Genomic DNA, 17,825 nt, shown 5'->3' on the forward strand with positions numbered 1-17,825 from the left:
AAAAGCAGAAATGCAAAACTACTGGAAAGAAAAAGGAGACAATCCTTATGACCTTGGCGAAAGGAAAGAAACAAAAGGCATAAACCTTCAAGGAAAAAAAATGAGGGGAGAGAGGCTCAAGAGGAAGGGGATATATGTATAATTATGGCTGATTTGTGCTGTTGTTCGGCAGAAACACAACATTGTAAAGCAATTTTCCTCCAATTAAAAAATAAATTTTTAAAAATGAAAAAAATTTGATTAAACATTTCTGTACCAAATCAAGCCAATAAACAAAAGACAGGAAAAGCAACATTAGATGGCAAGGTGTAGTCTGAGAGAAGCAATATGTCACCCACATCACCATCAAAGGGTTACGGTTCAGATTTACAGAGAACTTCAAATACCAGTAAGAAAGAGACAAACTACGCCCCAAGAAAATGGGCAAAGGAAACAAATGGGAAATTCACAAAAGAGGAAATGACCTCGATGACCAATAACTATATGGAAAGATGCCTTAACCTCACTGGTAATAATGGGAATGCAAATTACAGTAAAACTGAGATACATTTTCAACTTATTAGATTGTTAAAAAAAAAAAAAAGATTAGCCTGACAATATCAAATGTGAATGCTAGTTAAGGGCTCATTTGAGTGTCCAATACTTGAAAAGCAATTAGCAATGCTGAGTAAAGGTCCTTTCATGGCATCACCGTGACCTCAGGATTCCAATTCTGGGTGTCTGCCTTCAGGAAACGTGCATCTGTGCACAAGGGGGACACATTTCCTTTCCAAGGACGTTCCAAGTGGAAACAACCTGCATGCCCCTCGGTAGAGAAATGGATAAGGGAGCTGCAGTTCATTCATTCAACAAATTCTGCAGAGCAGGAAAAAATGAAGAAACTGGATCTGCAGGTATCCGTGTGGATACAATGCATATGACAGAAACATATGGTAAGCAGGCAGAGCAAGTTGCAGATGAATGTTTAGGTGAATGGCATGATGCCACTTATGTAATATTTTTAAAAACTAGTATACATTTTTATATGTATGTGCGCATGCTAAGTTGCTTCAGTCATGTCCAACTCTGTGGGACCCTATGGACTATAGACCCCCAGACTCCTCTGTCCATGGGAGTTCTCCATGCAAGACTACTAGAGTGGGTTGCCATGCCATCCTCCAGAGGATCTTCCCAACCCAGGGAATGAACTTGGGCCTCTTATGTCTCCTTCATTGGCAGGCAGGTTCTTTACCACTAGTGCTATCTGGGCAGCCCATATATAGGTATACGTGTAGTAAAATACAAAAATCCACACAGGAATAACACAAAATGCTATGGGGACAGTAGATACCTCCATACAGAAGAAAGGGAAAGGATGGGGTGTAATCAATCTGTAAACAATTAAGGAGATGTAAAGCAAATATGGCAAAATGTTCGCTTCTGTTAAACATGGGTGGGAGGTACCATAGATATTCTCTTTGTAGAAAGGTTTCATGATTTAAAATGAACAGACTTGAAAAATGAGTGGCAACTTTCTCTGTACCAGGTGCCGTGCTAGGGGCTGTGCTGGAATCCAGGTCTATCCTTCCCCACCCTGTGCCAGGAACTGGGGGCTGCACGATGGGGCCTTGGCCAGTGGGCTCCCTTCTGCCTGGTTGCCTGGGCCAGGTGGCAGGAGATAGTGCTGTCAGAGATGCTCCAGGTCTTTGTTCAAAACCCATCAACCAGGACTTCTTGGGAGCTATTCCATCCCTGGCTGGGGAACTAGACCCCATGTGCCGCAAAGAAGACCTGGCTAAGTCAAATAAATAAAGTTAAGAAAAATAAACCCATCAACCTCCACTGTTAGCAGAAGTGTCCTTGCTTAAAATTTGTCAACTCTCCCATCTCTAGCAGGAGTGAATGTAAATCTTTACGTTAAAGGGTCCAGAGATAGGAAAGGAAACCGCACACACACACAAAGAAAAAACCAGATGGAACCAGCTGGGCCCAAGATGGCGATGAATGTGATTTCCAACAGACCCTGAGTCTCCTTGTACCTCCATCTGACTACATTAGCATATTAAATGACATATCCACTGGTGGCCAAGACTGGACATTAAGGACCAAAGAAGGATAGAAAGGGGGTGGCACCCTACTCCCTTGCAAAAGCCCCATCCCTCCCCCGGGGGACTAAGGCATCTGCCTCCCCATTATCAGCCTCACCGCTCATCCCTTTGTCTTTGTTAATTTAGTTCCCTTTTCTCCATTCTTTGGCCACTGAATAAAGCTGCTGCTGCGCTGCTTTCAGCTTCTGTTCTGTCATCTGCCCACTCAGACCTGAATGGGAGTAAAACTCTCCTCTACCGAGACAGAGAACTCAGGCTCGGGCCGAGCAGGGGGATCCAAAAGACTTAATTTGATAAGAAGAGGGGGCGCTGTCTGAGGTCCCAATTCCAGCCTGCATGTGGCATCATCTCAAGAATTGGGGCTCCGACAGACCAACCAATGACAATGACGTCAGAGAGTTGTGGCCTGGACTTCGCCAACCCTGGGAGGGTCCATGGGAGCTGGCGAGGACTACGGCTAAGCTTTGTGTGCGCTTGTACTTTCCTGTGAGGGGTTCCACGTCGCCGTCAGCTTCTCTGAGACTCGTTCTTAACCAGGGCATGTTTGTATCAGAAGCATCTGGAGGGTGTGTAAGAATCGGAGCTTCTTGGGCCCAGCCCAGGAGGGTCTAGTTCTGCTGGCCTCAGCTGGGTCAGGGGTGCTGCTCTTCGGGTGATTCTGATGGGCACCCCGTGAAGAACTTCTGCTCAAAGCACAGGGATGAAAGCAAGTTCTGTCCCAGGGGAGACATCTCGTGTAGCTGCCGGGGAGGAAGGGCAGCGTGGAAGCACCAGGCTTTGTTTCTGTTTTGTACATATTGCTCAATAAATGAATCCGTGCGGAGGGTGGAATGTGGCTTGTTTATCAGCTGCCTGTACGCAGGATCACAGTCTCGATGCCTGAGTCACTCTGGCTCCCACCCCGGGCTCAGAAAGTATTTTGTAAAGGTCATATCGCCTGGCTCCTCCCCGTGGTTGGAACCAGTGGTGTCCTAGCATTAATAACAGTGATAATTGAGTGCTGCGGGCCTGGTCTCTGGCTGGGTGTGGTGCTGCCGCCCAGAAGGTGAGTACTCGGAGGAGGCCAGCTCTGCAGGTGAGAGAGCCCGTGAGCAGGACCTGGGCCCTGCGCCACTCTCCGGGAACCAGGGGAAGGGGGTGGGGCGTGGGGGGTGGCCCATGGCGGGGAAGGAGCTCGAGCAGTTCAGAGGTCAGGCATTAGGGGAAACCTGAGGAAGGGGGAACACGGCGACACATCGAGGTGATCTGATCTAAGCAGAAGGCACTTCTTGAAGGAAACGTGTGGTGGATAAACGTCCCACTGCTGCTCCGGAGGAAGGGAAGGTGAGGGAGACTAACACCTACTGTGCACCAGCTGTGAGCCAGGCTTGTATAAACACTCCATTGCTGAGTCCAGTGACTCGCGAGCCATCAACACTCCTACAGCCGTCCTGTGGAGACCTCCCCGCCCCCAGGTCACGTGGCCGAGGGGAGCTGGGTTTGCTCCTTGAACCAGCCGCGTGTGCAGTGAGAAGTGGACACTCAGAGGCTCTTCTGGGAACCTCCCTGGCCTCGGCTCTCTCCTCACCCACTCCCTTCCCCACTTGTTGCCCAGAGGTTCCTGCGCCCTGGCTCTGACCCCAGTCAGGCTCTCCTGAGCCTCTGGACTCGCCCCTGGTCGCTTCCACTCAGCTCCTGACTCTCCCTCCAGGCCAAGGCGCGGATCCACCCCCTTCTCCTTGCTGCTTTGGATGGGAGGCAGGCCTGGCCTCAGATGGCCCTGAACTCAGCTGGGGGAAGGTGGGGGGCTGTGATCTTCCTGGGCCCAGGGTCAGAGCTGATGCTGGTCTCAGTGCCCTGGGTCTCCATCACTCCCGTCCCTGCACTGTGGACCAACAGCAGGACTTTGACGCTGAAGCAGAAGAATTTCCATTCAGCTGGGACCTGGGGTGTGTGTGGGGGGGTGGCCTCTCTGCCAGTAAGTGACACTCTGCTACTGAAAGGCCTCACATGCCAGCCCCACCAGGCCTGGCGGGGGGAGAGGGGGCGCGTCATGTGACAGCACCCGGGACACGTGTCTTCTGGGACTGGTTCGGAGCTGGGTGCTAACAAGTTTGTTCCTCTGTGTCCTCAGGGTGGGGGCGGGGGCGGTGATAATGGGCTGGGGCTCTGGCCTGCCCTAGCAGAGTGTGGTCCCCGCTGCCCGGCCCGATATGGCACGAGCAGCTGGAAAAACTGACCACGCGGCTTGACTATCTCAGAGGATTGCTCTATTTTTCCTCAGCATAATTTTTCCATGAATAATCTTTAAGTGGCTGTTTCTTTAGCAGTTTCATTGGAACATATGAGAACTGACAGTCATTGGGGAACAAGATATCATGAACGAAATCTGGTTTTCATTACACTTCTCTCAAGAAACCAACATGCTGCCCAGCAGACCACTCACTGATTGGAAGAGAAAAGAGCACAGAGCCTTCTAACAAAGGCTCTGGAGTGGGCAGGATCAGGATGATGAATGGCTACAGCAAAGAACGTGGGACCCAAAGGCAGACAGGCTCCGACTGGTACCTGCCACCCCCTGGCTGAGCGACCTTGGGCGAGTCACCTCGCGCCTCTGAGAGTGAATTTTACGTCTGCAAGACAGGGGCACTAAGCCGGCCTGGTGGCACCCTGGTGAGGATAAAAAGACAGAGCGCCGGCCTCTCTCCTTCCTAACAACACAGGGGGCGTGCGCCCCAGCCACTCTGAATTAGAGAGCTGACACTCTGCCTTCACAGAGTCACAGTCAAGTGGGGACAGAGACAAGCATCCAGATAATTACACCCAGGAAAGATATCTGCTTTGATAAGAAAAAATAAAGAAATATGATAATAGCAGTAACTACATCACTTGGATAACTATCACAACTGTGCCAGGGCTGGCGATGGTAATGGGTGACACTCACTGAGAATCTACCAGGGGCCAGAGACTGTGCTAAATGTTCTGGACAGAGGATCTGATGTCAGCGTCACAGTAACACTGCCTCGCAGGCCCTGTTGGCGGCATCTCAACGTTATGATGTGGCACCTGCAGTTGGAAGGGTTCAGGAGCTTGCCGGGGTGAGGGGCTGGTGAGCGGTGGGAAACAGTGGCCTTGTGCTCCGCTTGTAATTCTAAAGGAAGGCAGCTCAGAAGCCACACACTACTCTGACCTCGGCAGCCTCGGTCTCGGCCGTCACTTCCTCTTCTCAGAGGTGGCCTTGGCCAGCCAGCCAGCGCTGGGACACTGTGGGGGCCACGGGCCTCTTCTGCCCACCCACGGGGGTCACAGGAGACAGATCTGAAACGCCCCCAGTGCCTCCTGTACATTTCTCTTGGAAGAGAAAGAAATGGAGGGAAAGAACTGGAGGCCCCTCCCATCCTCAGGGGTTAAATTAGACCCTCACTGAGATACAGAGCCCGGCGTGGTGCAGGATTCACAGCCCCGAGGGTGGGAGTTCTCACAAAGAGGGTGACACCCCATCGTTCTGGGTGCACATGGCCCACGCCCGGCCTTCATGGCACCTGTTCATCCGAAGCTAAGTAGTTGTGCGTGATTTCCTGCTGACTGTCCATCCCCATCCCCCACCCCAGGAGGCAGGGACCGTGTCTCAGTGACCAGCACAGGGCTTGGTGGGCAGCTGGAGCACCAGCAGCATGTGCCGAGAGCACCGGCATGGTGCCCACGGCTCTGCCGAGGAGGACACGCACCCGGATAGGGGAGCCTCGTTCCCACGGGTCCCGGCGGCATCAGAGCAGTCCTGCCCTGGGTTAGCGCTGCCCGATTCAAGCAACCTGGCAGCCCGGCCGCCACTCACGGGCTGCGCTCCAAGTCTCGCACATCGGAGATTAATGGGAGGCAGCTGTGTCGGAGGGAAACGACTCAATCTGGAGTCACAAGACTCGCATTCCATCCAGCCAAGTCCCTGGGCTGAGCAGGGAGCTGGGGTCCATTCTCCTCCGGCTCTGAGCCTCCACATCATCCCTGGAGGCCAGGATCACCACTGCTGCGATCTGGAGCTTCGAGAGCACCAGCCTGAGCGTCTGGGGCACGGGGCCCACATCCCTCCCAACTGCAAGGGGTTCCGTGTCTCCCCGTTTCATTCCTGTGTTTCATTCATTCTCCATTTCATTTTGTTCCCACACTGGGGCTCTCACCGGGTCTGCCAGAGCCCTGAGCTCTCTGGGCCCCGGGGGCCCCTCTGCAGAGGAAAGCCTGTTTGTGTTGAAAGCCTTCTCTGGCCAGGTTTCCTGGTGGAGCCTGGGAGCCGGTGACTTTTATGTTCACATGCGTTCTTTGTTTCTCATACATGCAACTCTTACGGGTCCTTACTGCGAGCCAGGCTCTATCTCACACGTCACTCAGTTTGCCCCGGTTCACTTCCTTCTGAAATATGGCATCCAATCACCTTTCAACTGCAGTGAGGCCCGGACGCATTCTTCTCACAGCCAGAGGTCCAAGTTCCCAGCTGCAGCAGAGCAGCAGCTTTGAGTCTTGGTCCCTCTGCTTGACCTTGTCCTTAAGGGCTACTAGGATGGGAGACTCCAAGGACAAAGCAGACGCGAACTCCAGAGGGAACCAGCGAAAACTGGTCCCTGTCCCTTGAGTCCCTCACCTAGGGTCCTCTACCCACTCTGAGAATATGAGGGCAGAAAGAGGGGGTCACTGCCCTCACCCATGGGGGTGCTCTCTCACTCTTCTCAACCACAGTAAGGGGTCTCCAGGCCACTCGAGGAACTTGCTATATGTCCCCAGCAGCTGGGAGACCCAGGGGACTCTGAGTGCCTCCCTCAGGCCTAGAGTCCACATGGCTGTGGCCACACCAGGGTTAGCTACACTCACAGATTCATCCGGACCAGGAGAGGTGTGGCCTCTCCTGGACCAAGGTGGTCCCTGTGAGTGGAGCTGAGGGCTGGAGGGGACTTCAAGCAGTAAGAAACGTGGTGGGCACCAGCTGAGGGCCCGTGCAGTGCCTCCTCACCCCCAGAAAAAATCTGCATCTGCTCAGGTCACGGGGCTGTGGGGTCGCCGGAAAACCCATGAAAGCGCCTGTGAGAGGAAACAGCACCCGGAGTCGGCACTCAGCCCGCACCATTCTTGGCAACCAGACCCTGAGGTTAGCCAGCCGAGGAAGGTAGAGGGAAGTCCAGAATGGGGGGATGGCAACACCCCCACTCCGCAGCCACAGTGGGAAGTCCCAGACAAGGCAAGAGGAGGACAGGATATGCCAAAGCATGTTTAGGATCTACTCTTACACAGACCCAGCCTTCTGAGGACCATGCTGGGACAGCATGCCACTCACAGTGTCAGTGGCAACATCATGGGTGCGCCAAGGTGGTCACCCAGGGCAGGGCGCTTCCTACAGTGCACCAATGATGGGAAGCCCAGGGAACTCCGGGGCCCTCTGGTGCATCCTGCTTCTTCCCTGTGCTGCGTTCAGGCAACAACCAGTCCAGACCCCTGGGCTCAGCAACTGGCTCTGCCCCTTCCTCCAGGTGCAAGATGGGGGGAGCAACCCAGAGCCTTCGCCTATAGGGCAGGTATACCTACCTCACAAGGTAGGTGTAGATTCACCAGGCAAGCACACGGGATGGGGTTAGAGTAGTGCCTGGCAGGGAGTACTCGCTCAGTATGTGTCAGCTATTACTATCTTTAACCTGTTTCCCTACCTGTGGACCAGCTGGTGTGGTTTGTTTTAACACAGGTCCACAAATTCTGACACTCTCATTGAGGGCTCAGTCTCCCTGCCCTCTCCTTGGGCCTGGCAGGCCTTTGAGACTGCCTTGACCAACAGAAAGAAAGCAAAGTGCCGAAGAATTGATGCTTTTGAACTGTGGTGTTGGAGAAGACTCTTGAGAGTCCCTTGGACTGCAAGGAGATCCAACCAGTCCATCCTAAAGGAAATCAGTCCTGAATATTCATTGGAAGAACTGATGCTGAAGCTGAAACTCCAATACTTGGGCCACCTTCACTGATGTGAAGAGCTGACTCATTGGAAAAGACCCTGATGCTGGGAAATTGAAGGCAAGAGAAGGGGATGACAGATGATGGGATGGCTGGATGGCATCACCGACTCGATGGACATGAGTTTGAGTGAACTCTGGGAGTTGGTGATGGACAGGGAGGCCTGGTGTGCTGCAGTCCATGGGGTCGCAGAGAGTCGGACACAACTGAGCGACTGAACTGAACTGACCTACAGAGCATGGCAGAAGTGAGGTTAAATGATTTCCAAGGTGGGTCACACAGATGGCATGATGCTTTGAGGACCTCTGCTCTTGGAGGGCAATACCATGCAAGAGCTCAATGACTCTGAGGCTCCCATACATCAGGGAAGCCCATGTGGGCATCCACTGGACGCCATGTGGACCTTTGGGTTCTGCCCCAGCTGACAGCCAGCGCCACACATGTCCCGACGGTTCCAGCCCCAACATCTAGTCCCTCTCAGCCTTCCCGTATTTCCCACTGAGACCCTAGTTGTCATGGAGCAGAGACAAGCCACCCTGGCTGTGCCCTGTCCAACCTCCTAGCCCAAAAGTCTGTGCATGTAATAATACAGCCGCTTTGTGCCACTTGGGTCCTGGAGGGGCAAGTTATGCAGCCAGAGTACCTGGCACAGCTGCTGAGTGTGAGCTGGAGCTGACGTGAGGGCCCCCTGGTGTCCCCGTCCAGTGCTCCATTGGCCATGCCATGCTGTCCCTCCATCTGGTCAGCATCAGAGCCTATCTGTTAGGGTCAGGAGCGAACATTCCTGAGTGGTAAGCGTGTGCCAGGCACTGCCTAAGGGTTTTTCTGGCCCAGCCACAGTCCATGAAATAAGCCTACATGAAGTATTTATGGTGCTTTAGTCGCTAAGTCGCATCCGACTCTTGTGACCCCATGGACTGTAGCCTGCCAGACTCCTCTGTCCATGGGATTCTCCAGGCAAGAACACTGGAGTGGGTTGCCATTTCCTTATCCAAAGTGTTTAGTTATTCCTATTCCCATTTCACCAATAAGAACACCAAGGCTCAGAGGGACCACGCCGATCACCCAAAGTCCCAGAGCTAGGAAGCACTGGAGCTGGCCCTGCACTCAGGTCGGCCCGACTCCAAGATCTGCCTGGCTTTTACCCACTGGGCAACAGAAGGAAGACAGAAAGGTATGTTGGCGAGCAGTCCTGAAGGTACAGGAACCTGCGGCCAGCCTGAGCTTCTCCATGGAGTTGCTTTGCTGCCAAAGAATCTCAGAGGAAACCTGTCAGCTGGTTCAGCCACATGGAGGCGGGGCTCACGAGATCTGGAAATGTCTTCACCGGTTCCAAGGCACACACAGCACCAACTGCCCTCTCTCGGGGTCAACGTTCTTTATGATTTTTGCTCTCCAGGAAAATATTAGTTCATTTATATAAGCTAAACATTACATATGGGGGGAAATGGAAAACGTGGCATTCCTGGCCTTTTTTCTCCCCAGACCAGAAACTGAGAAGGTTTCTCCACTTCCTTTCTCACAGTCTGTCCATCTGCTGGTGTGGAGCTGCTGGCACGGCCGCTTCCCGGGGAGTGGAGAGGGGGGTGTGGGGGCATCGGAGGGACGCAGGGTGCAGCTGCAGCTCGGGGGACCACCTTGATACCAACCGAGGCCCCAGAGACCTCACAGAAGGGCTGCGTCCGACACAGAGCCTGTGTCTCCCAGGCAGGGCCGGCAAGCTGAGAGGGGGAGCGAGTGTAGCCACAGAGCGGGGTCAGGCAGCTCACACTGGCCTCCTGGGGCTGCTGTTCCCCCCACCGCACCCATCAGTTCCTCACGCTGTCTGCTGCCTGCTTCCCCAGCTAAGGCGAGAATGAAGCCCACGAGGGCAGGTCTTCTCCAGGCTCCTCAGGGGGCCTGGCTCACAGTCGGCCCCTGGCATGTGAAGCCTCCAGTGAACAGACTCTCCTGGGGCCTTTCCTCAGCAGGTGTGGGGTGCTTGCTGGCTGGAAAGAGCCTGGGACTGTAGCCCCAGCCCCCTCCTGAGGAGCTGAGGGAGGCTGCGTTCCTCCCATTCTTGGGACTGCAAGAGGCACATTCCTGTCCCTGGTCTGGTCGGGCTCTTGCCATGCAGCCCCATCTAATTGCCAGACATGGAAGACCTCCCTGGAGCTGCCCTTTGTCCTGCCTGCAAGGGACCCCGCAGGTCCCCTCTGCTGTCTGGAAGCCGAGGCTGGGAAGCCGGGATCCCTGAGTGCATCTAAAGCCTTCCAGACACTTCTGGGCCCTCTGATGGTACATGAAAACCTTAATACCCTGCTTCGAGGCTGGAGCCGCAGCTGTGGAAAGTCAGTGGCAGATGCGCCTGGGTACTGAGGTCTGCTGGCCTCAGCACTTTGCTGGGAGGAGTGTGGAGTCAGCAGGCAGCCGGAGAACCAGGTGCCCACAGGCCCAGCTGGGAGCCCAGAGATCAAGCACCCCACATGCGGGGCTTTGGGAATTCCAGGCCTGGGGAAGGCAGACACGGGACAGGGAAGCACAGAAAGCTGTCTAGTTTCCACAAGGGAAGAACCCTGAAGCACGGAGAGCTGCAAGAGGGTGTAACTCAAGGTCAGCAGGCTCTGGAAACCGGCAGGTAGTGGATGTTTTAGGTTTGCAGACCTCAGGGTCTCTGTCTCAACCTCAACTCTGCTGCCATAGCAAGCAAGTAGCCAGTGCATCCACGGCTGTGTGGCTGTGCTTGGATACAAACCAGAGCGGTCTGCATCAGAGCCACGTGTGTCATTCCCCAGTGTAACAGCGGACCTGACCTGGTCGGGGAGCGGGAGGAGAGAGAGGAGGAAAGATTTCTCCAAACCCGAGTGATGATTCAGCGACAGAGGCAGAATCATAACATTGACAGTAATAACATCATCCTAATAAAGTTACATTTGATGAGGGTGTGTTCTGTGTCAGGCACACGTGATCTTAATAAATTCTCACACCCACTCTCTGAGGGAGGTATTACTATGACCACTTTACAGGTGGAGAAATCAAGGCTCGGTGGGTACACGGGGTGTTCTGTCCGACCCTTCAGATGAGTCCTTCACCCTACTTGGTGCCCTTGGGAGGCTGGACCCAAGAGGCATCTCTTGGCTCCCTCACCCCAGGCTTCCAGCTGGGTTTGGCTGACGGGAGGCTCCAGCTGTAGATACGGTGGGAGGGCGGAGGAGAGAGACGGCAGGGCATTTCAGCTCCGCCCTTCCCCCTCCTTTACCCTTGGCTACCACAATTCCTGCTGAGCTGACCTGTCCTCTGCGACTCAGCACTTGTTGGAGTTGGTAACAGTTTTTCTTCCCCAAGTCCTTCAGCCTAGAGGTGCTGGGGACCCCGCTGTCCTTGTGTAAAGTATTTATTCCTATTCCCATTTCACCTTCATTAAGTCTCTTCCGGTGAGTCATCTGGGGGCAATTCTGTTTCCTGGCAGGACTCTGACTGATGCTGGAGGTTAGTTAACTGGCTGGCTTCTGGTTTCACAAGGCCAATAAGGCCAATAAACACCGGAGCCAGGTGGGGATGAGGGGGGATGGGATGGAAGGAGAGTAGGGCTGAACCTCGAGGAGGCTGGACAGGGGCCGGGATCCGGCCCTGGTACCGGTTTCCATCCTAGGCAGGGCTCAAAAGTGAGTGTAGGCACTTCCCCAGTGGTCCAGTGACTAAGTCTCCACATGCCCAGTGCAGGGGACCCGGGTTTGATCCCTGGCCAGGGAACTAGATCCCACATGCCGCAACTACAGATCCCGTGTGCTGCACCTAAGACCCGGTGCAGCCAAAGACACACATATCATATTGTTAAAAAGTGAACGGAGCTCCTCCTTTCCTGCCCCAGGGCTCGGGGAGTGGTCTGCTTCTGGAGGCCCCCAGAAGCAGTGTTAAGTTTCCTGTGCCTGGCTCCTGTCTCCACCTGGGGCACTTGGAGACAGATAAATCCTCCAGCTTGTCGGGCCGTGGGGACCTGACGGCACCTGGGGGAGGCCTGAGATGTACTCATCCCGTTCAGGTGTGCTAACCGGACAGGGTGCAGGGAACTCTTACTCAGACTGATCAGGAGACGGAAGGGCAGAACCCTCTGTAGCCAAGCCCACTCTCTGCTCCAGAACCCTGGCATTCCCTCCGGAACAAAAAGCCTTGAGTGGTTAGTGTTCCTACACCCCTCTGATGGATCCCTTCCACCCCCACCCACGGTCGGGTGTATGTGAGCATCGGGAAGGAACACGGTTGACTAAGCAGGAGAAGGTTCTAAAACAAGAAGGCAGAGACGAGACCAGCGCTAGAAACTTCTCTCTGGTCACTGCTGGTGGGTCATCTGCCGTGTGCAGAAGGCAGTGGACGTGAAAGGAGACCATGGGAGACAGCTTCCTATTGGGCTCATGGAACCCTGTGAGGATCAAGTTTAGGCCAGGACTCTGTCTCTTGAGGTGTAGACAGCAGCATCCCCAAGCTGTGTGGATCAACCAGCATCTCCGTCTCTCTGCTAAGTTACCGTGGGACCCTGGGGGTGGGCTAGGGGCAGGGTCCAGCCTACACACTGGAGCTGGAGAGGCTGGGAAAGGTAAGGCGCCTGGAGGAAACCCCGGAGTCAGGGCAGAGGCCTTGCCTGGTGGGGCCAGTGAGAGGCTGTGACATAGCCTCCTGCGGCCCTAGGGTCCTGACACGGCAGCACCGCTGCACCAGCCTGGCTCCAGAAAGGGGAGTGAGTGGTTGGTTAGCAGGTCAACAGGTCGGGGGCAGGGGCTATGACACCAGGCAGAAGCCTGAGACAGCCACCTCCTCACCACTCACTAACCGCCTGTCAGATGTATCATTTCAATTTTGATATTCCAGTGACTCTGGGATGGGAGGCTTATTATCCCCATCTTATGGGTAAGGAAACCGAGGCCCAGAGGGTGTAAAGTTGCTTGTCCAAGACTGTAGTGGCCTGGCACCCAGGTGAGTGTCACATAAGCTCAAACCAGGAGGAGGAAGTACGATTGGACCCCAGCCTGCAATCTGATCCTGCCCGGAACAGCAGCAGAGAGCAGCCCCAGCAAGAGTCGGACACGACTTAGCGACTGAACAACAACCAAAAGGAAACTGTCTCGAGACACCTCTGAAGCAGCTAACATCGTGTACACGTGGGCAGAGTGCTTTAAAAGCGTGAGTGGCCCAGCCCTCAAGGTGAGAGCTGGTTCCACCTCTACTTTGTGGATGAGGCCACTGAGGATCGGAGAGGTACGGTGACAGAGCTGGAAGCAGCACAGCTCGAGTTTGACTTCAAAGCCTGGGCCTCTTATCTCTACGGGACACCACATGCATCCCAAATATGGGAATAAAACTGATGCCCCAGGAAGGTGAGCCCTGTGTGTGTGGTGGGACCAAACGCCCCAGGCAACCCGTGCACCCCTCTGGGGCTTGTTACCCCAAGCCTGGGTGGGAGGCCTGATGACAAGCATCCAGGTGACCTGGAGAGTGTCCTGGGTTTCTCCACCCAGTGCAGGCCCCCAGCTTGGGCTCTGATCTTGCCTCTGTTGGGTCTCAGACTCTCCCAGGGAGCCCCCAGCCCAGAGGTGCCCTATAGGAACCCAGTGTGATCAGAAGCCTGGGCAGGCTGCGTGGGGTGGGGGAGGCGGCTGTGAGCAGGGATGCTGAGGCTGCCAGCCAGCAAACTGGACTCTGGTCCTTGGCTCCACAGGCAAGGCCAACCCTGGCAGCCACATCTGGGCCATTGGTGAGTCTGCCCCCACCCTAGGGGCTACGATACCTGCAAGATCTTCCTTGGAAGAGACTAGTCTCGGGGAGCTGCTTCCTGGTTCAATTCGGAGTGACAGTCTGAAAACAAAGATTTTCAAAGGATTAGATGGGCTCTAGGGTGTCAGAGGGGGAACCAGACATGTGCAAGCTGGGAACTGGGAAACTGGACTGCTGCTAAGGGCTATTTGTCATGGAGCCAGCAGTGCTCTGAGGTCTGCTCCAGATCACAGACACAGCTTTCCAAGGTCCCCGGGGGATTTCCATGACCAAGAAATGATGGCTAGGGAAGACACAGTAAATAGTGCAATCATGGCCCCTTATTGCCGGGCACAGATGTGTTCCTGCTCAAGACAACACTATGAACTAGGAACACCATCCCCATCCTGTAGATGAAAAAAGTGAGGGGCAGTGAGGTCACACAGCTCCCCGCAGATGTGCGGGGCTAACAATTGGCCGAGCAGGGGATCGGGGCTGTCTGACCCCAAGCCAGGGGGTTTAATCATTACACTGCATTCTCAGATGCCTCCAGAGAGGCATGACATAGTAGTTATTATTGTTTTTCTTTAAAGCATCGATTAAGAAACTTCTGGCTGAAAATGACAGAGTGAAACTGGATGCCAGAGTTTCCCTCACCCAACAAGACCAATAAACAATTACAAACACTCAGGAGTAAAAGAGCTCCCCAGTTGCTGCTTAACAAGGGAGGGGGCATGAACTTCAAGAACTTGTAGCCAGGGAAAGAAAAAGCGGATCGTGTAGCTGAACAAGAGCCATCGTGTGTCCCAGCTCCCATCCTGACCTCGGACTTCTCAGGGGATCTGAACGGCTCCAGATTTGGGAGAGACACGGATGGGGTGGTGGGTGGACGGCCTGGGGGATGCTCTGATGGAAATGAAGTCTCCATGGTGGCGGGGAGGTGGGGGTGCATCATCTGAAACCTGAGGGTATCCCTTTCTGGAATGGGATTCAGCCCCCTATTAGATGGAGGAAACACTGATGAAGGCCTTTTAACAGAGTCCCCTTCTCTAGAACAGATGGCTTGCTCCCTGCCTCCAAGGAGCTGGAGCCCTGAGTGCCCCCAGGCCACACAGAGGGCAGAGAATGAGAACCCCTGTGCCTCTCAGCACAGCGGAAGGAAAACCAGCCCATCCCACACAGCGCAGCAGAACCAGACGGCACCTCCTTCCATCAGAGCCGTGGACTAGCCAGAGGAAGCCTCTCACGTGGGAGCAAAACAGAAAGAAACAGTGGGGCCAACTCAAACATCCTCACAGAAAAAGGGGACAGAGGGAGAAGAGAGCACTGTCCAGATCGCTTGGCCCAGAGGGCAGCCCCAGGGGACACGGGGAAATCCCCCCAGGTGCTTGAGACTCTGGGTTGTATAGAACCAAACCTGGAAACTGAGATGGGAACACAAAAGATGAAAGGGGAGACTGGAGACCCCAGGGAACAAACCAAGGGCAGAAACAAGAGGACTGAAGGGATACCAAAGGAGAAACAGATCAACCCCAGTGACTGAGGATGAAAGAGATGGAGATTACAGCCATTAGAAAGAAGTCCATGGAGATGAAAGGCAGATAGCATCCAGTGTATGGATTCCTGGAATGCCGGAGAGAGAAAAGCCAAAAAATGGCGCAGAAGAAGTGGTCGAAGATAGAAACCAAAAGAATTCCTCTGTGATGAAGAAAGAGCATATGCCGTTCCAGGGAAAGCTCCACTAGGAGGCATTCCCCTTGCGAGGCTTTTGAACTTTAAGGAATTCTTCCCACGAGGTAGACAAAACAAGTCACTTACAAGAGGAAAAATCTAGACTGGCTTGAGACTTGTCTATAGCAGCACCCAGTGCCAGACGGCAATGGGGCAGGTCCTCTGTGTCCTGCGGGAGGGAAACCAAGGAGCCCAGCAAGTTAGAGGCAGATGTTTTCACGAAAGACGTGCATCAGAGTGTGCAGGACTTGAGCAAACCTACTTCACGATGAAACCCAGCTAAATAAGGGACTGAGTTAAAATAAAGACTCCAGGAATGGAGAAGCGACAGGTGATAAGAACTGAAAACGTTTAACTAAAACGATTCCTAAAGAGTAGGAATCATAATTCCTGAACATGATGTGTGTGTTACAAACTTGGAGAAACAAGATAACTAAGGAGGAGTTGGAAGGTGGTACAGGAGAGGTGAAGGAGGCAGGTGGAGCTTGCTAACGAGCTCATCTTTTATGACCTAGTCAATGGGCCCTGCTCACCATGGAAATCCAGTTAAAACAGAACTTAGGGACTTCAACCTCGTCATGTTCTTGCTGACCTCTTCTGTTAATCTTAGAAGGCTCTTTTAGGGAATAATATCTATTGTGGAGAAATGTTTATCTGAAGAGTGGCAATTCCTTATGTTTTATTTCAGTTCCTTTTTCTGGTTAAAGTAAAACTGAAGTTGTTTTAATTAAAAAATAGCAAGTGCGTATAATCCAATTTCAATAAATTCTATTCTTGCATCCATCCATCTATCCATCCTTCTCCATGTGTATATATGCACTTTCTATGCACAGAAGAAGGCTCAGAATAATGCTCATTTAATGCCAACAGTCAAGCTTTTCAAGTGGCCGGAATTTGGGGAATTTTTCTTAAATAAAGTAAAATAGACGAAAGACTGAAGAAGACAAAACACTGGTTGGGCTCCTTGGCACAATGTCTTCAAGGTAAGAGGAAGCCTGTGTCCTCGGAGGTGGGGATCAAGCCGCTGGGTGTGCACTGGGCCATGGGGTGTGGGTCCCTCCAGCAGAGTCACAAGCCCCAGGCATCCTTTGTCACTCCGATCCAGGGTCCTCCTACGAAGGGACCCCCTCAGTGGTCTGGGCCCGGGACAAGAACACAGCCTTCCTTCCTGGGTGTGCCCACTTGGACCACAACAAAAAGCCTTTGTGAAATCCAGGCATTAAGTGCTAGGGGTGTTCATTGTCCTTCAGAATGGAAGGCGTAATTACTCACAATTTGCAGCTTGTCCAAGGATTAGCTCATGGTTAGAAGTATTTATGGACCATTTTTCTCCTTAAAGTATATTAGTGTTAATGAAAAACTACTGTCTTTTTAATAAAATTATTGGCACACGAATGGAAAATGTTATCCCAGAACCTAACTGGGAATAATTTCCCACTCTAGGGTACTCTTTTCAGGAACAGCAAATGCTTTGTCAGTAACAATGAGCAATTTGTGGCAAACATAATTTGAATGGTCATCTCTGGCCCTGATCTATTGCTGTTACGATTATGTAACAGATCAAAATGTATTACATTCTATTTTAACAAAATATTGTACAATAACAACTAAAGGTATCACCTCTATATTTCTAAAGACAGCCAACCACTAGGAGGACCATGTGGGGAGCTTTGGAAACAAATACAGATTTCCAGGCCCCATCCCAGACATCTGGGAGGCTAGAAGGCTTCCTGGGTATCTCTGGCCCACGGCCAGGGCTGAAATCCACTACCGCAGAGCTGGCGGGGGTGGTGTTACTTCAACAGCCATTCCCAAGGGCTTGGTGAATGAAAACGGGTAACCTGAAGGTGCCCCTAGTGGCCACAGTTTCCAGCCACTTAGATGAAGAGCAAATCATCAAGCTGACCTCATTTTTAAATGTAAAACTGGAAAAGATTAAAAAATATATTGGAGAGCAGGATTCAAAGAGATTATGCATGCTTTACTGGACGCAACCAATAAGACAAGATTTAAAAGAACACATGCAAAGCTGGCGCTAAGGGGGGAAATCAATCAATTACATGATGTCCAAGACTAGCCTTGATAATAGGCCGTGTGAAAAGCCCTGAGGTTCTGAGATGACCTCAAGCTCAAAATGAGCCAAGAATGTCCAATCAATATGGGGGACATGTAAAGGTACTATACTCCAATAACAATTCAGCAGGAAAAAAAAAATACGGTGGACAGACTCAGCATGAAAAGTCCTCCTTCTCCCTTTAATTACATAGAAATGCTGGATAAATTCCCAGCTGCCACAGATGAAGAGAGAACTGAAAGCCA

The 17,825-nt window shown here is 52.8% G+C and overlaps 1 protein-coding gene and 1 long non-coding RNA gene across 10 annotated transcripts in view; one reads left to right on the forward strand and one right to left on the reverse strand.

Moving 5' to 3' along the window:
- RALGPS1 (Ral GEF with PH domain and SH3 binding motif 1) overlaps nt 1-17,825 on the reverse strand; it is a 302,552-nt gene that overhangs the window by 33,538 nt on the left and 251,189 nt on the right. For all 9 annotated transcript variants that reach the window (XM_070378968.1, XM_070378975.1, XM_070378972.1 and 6 more), the window contains one exon: nt 13,810-13,877. In XM_070378968.1, coding sequence (XP_070235069.1) covers nt 13,810-13,877 — 68 coding nt within the window. The remainder of the gene's footprint in view (nt 1-13,809; nt 13,878-17,825) is intronic.
- Nucleotides 3,013-4,951, forward strand: LOC138989844 (uncharacterized). The gene is made up of 2 exons (XR_011465976.1): nt 3,013-3,162; nt 4,394-4,951. It is a non-coding gene; the product is annotated as an uncharacterized lncRNA (long non-coding RNA).

This window comes from Bos mutus, chromosome 11, assembly GCF_027580195.1.
Source record: "Bos mutus isolate GX-2022 chromosome 11, NWIPB_WYAK_1.1, whole genome shotgun sequence".
Taxonomy (NCBI): Eukaryota; Metazoa; Chordata; class Mammalia; order Artiodactyla; family Bovidae; genus Bos; species Bos mutus.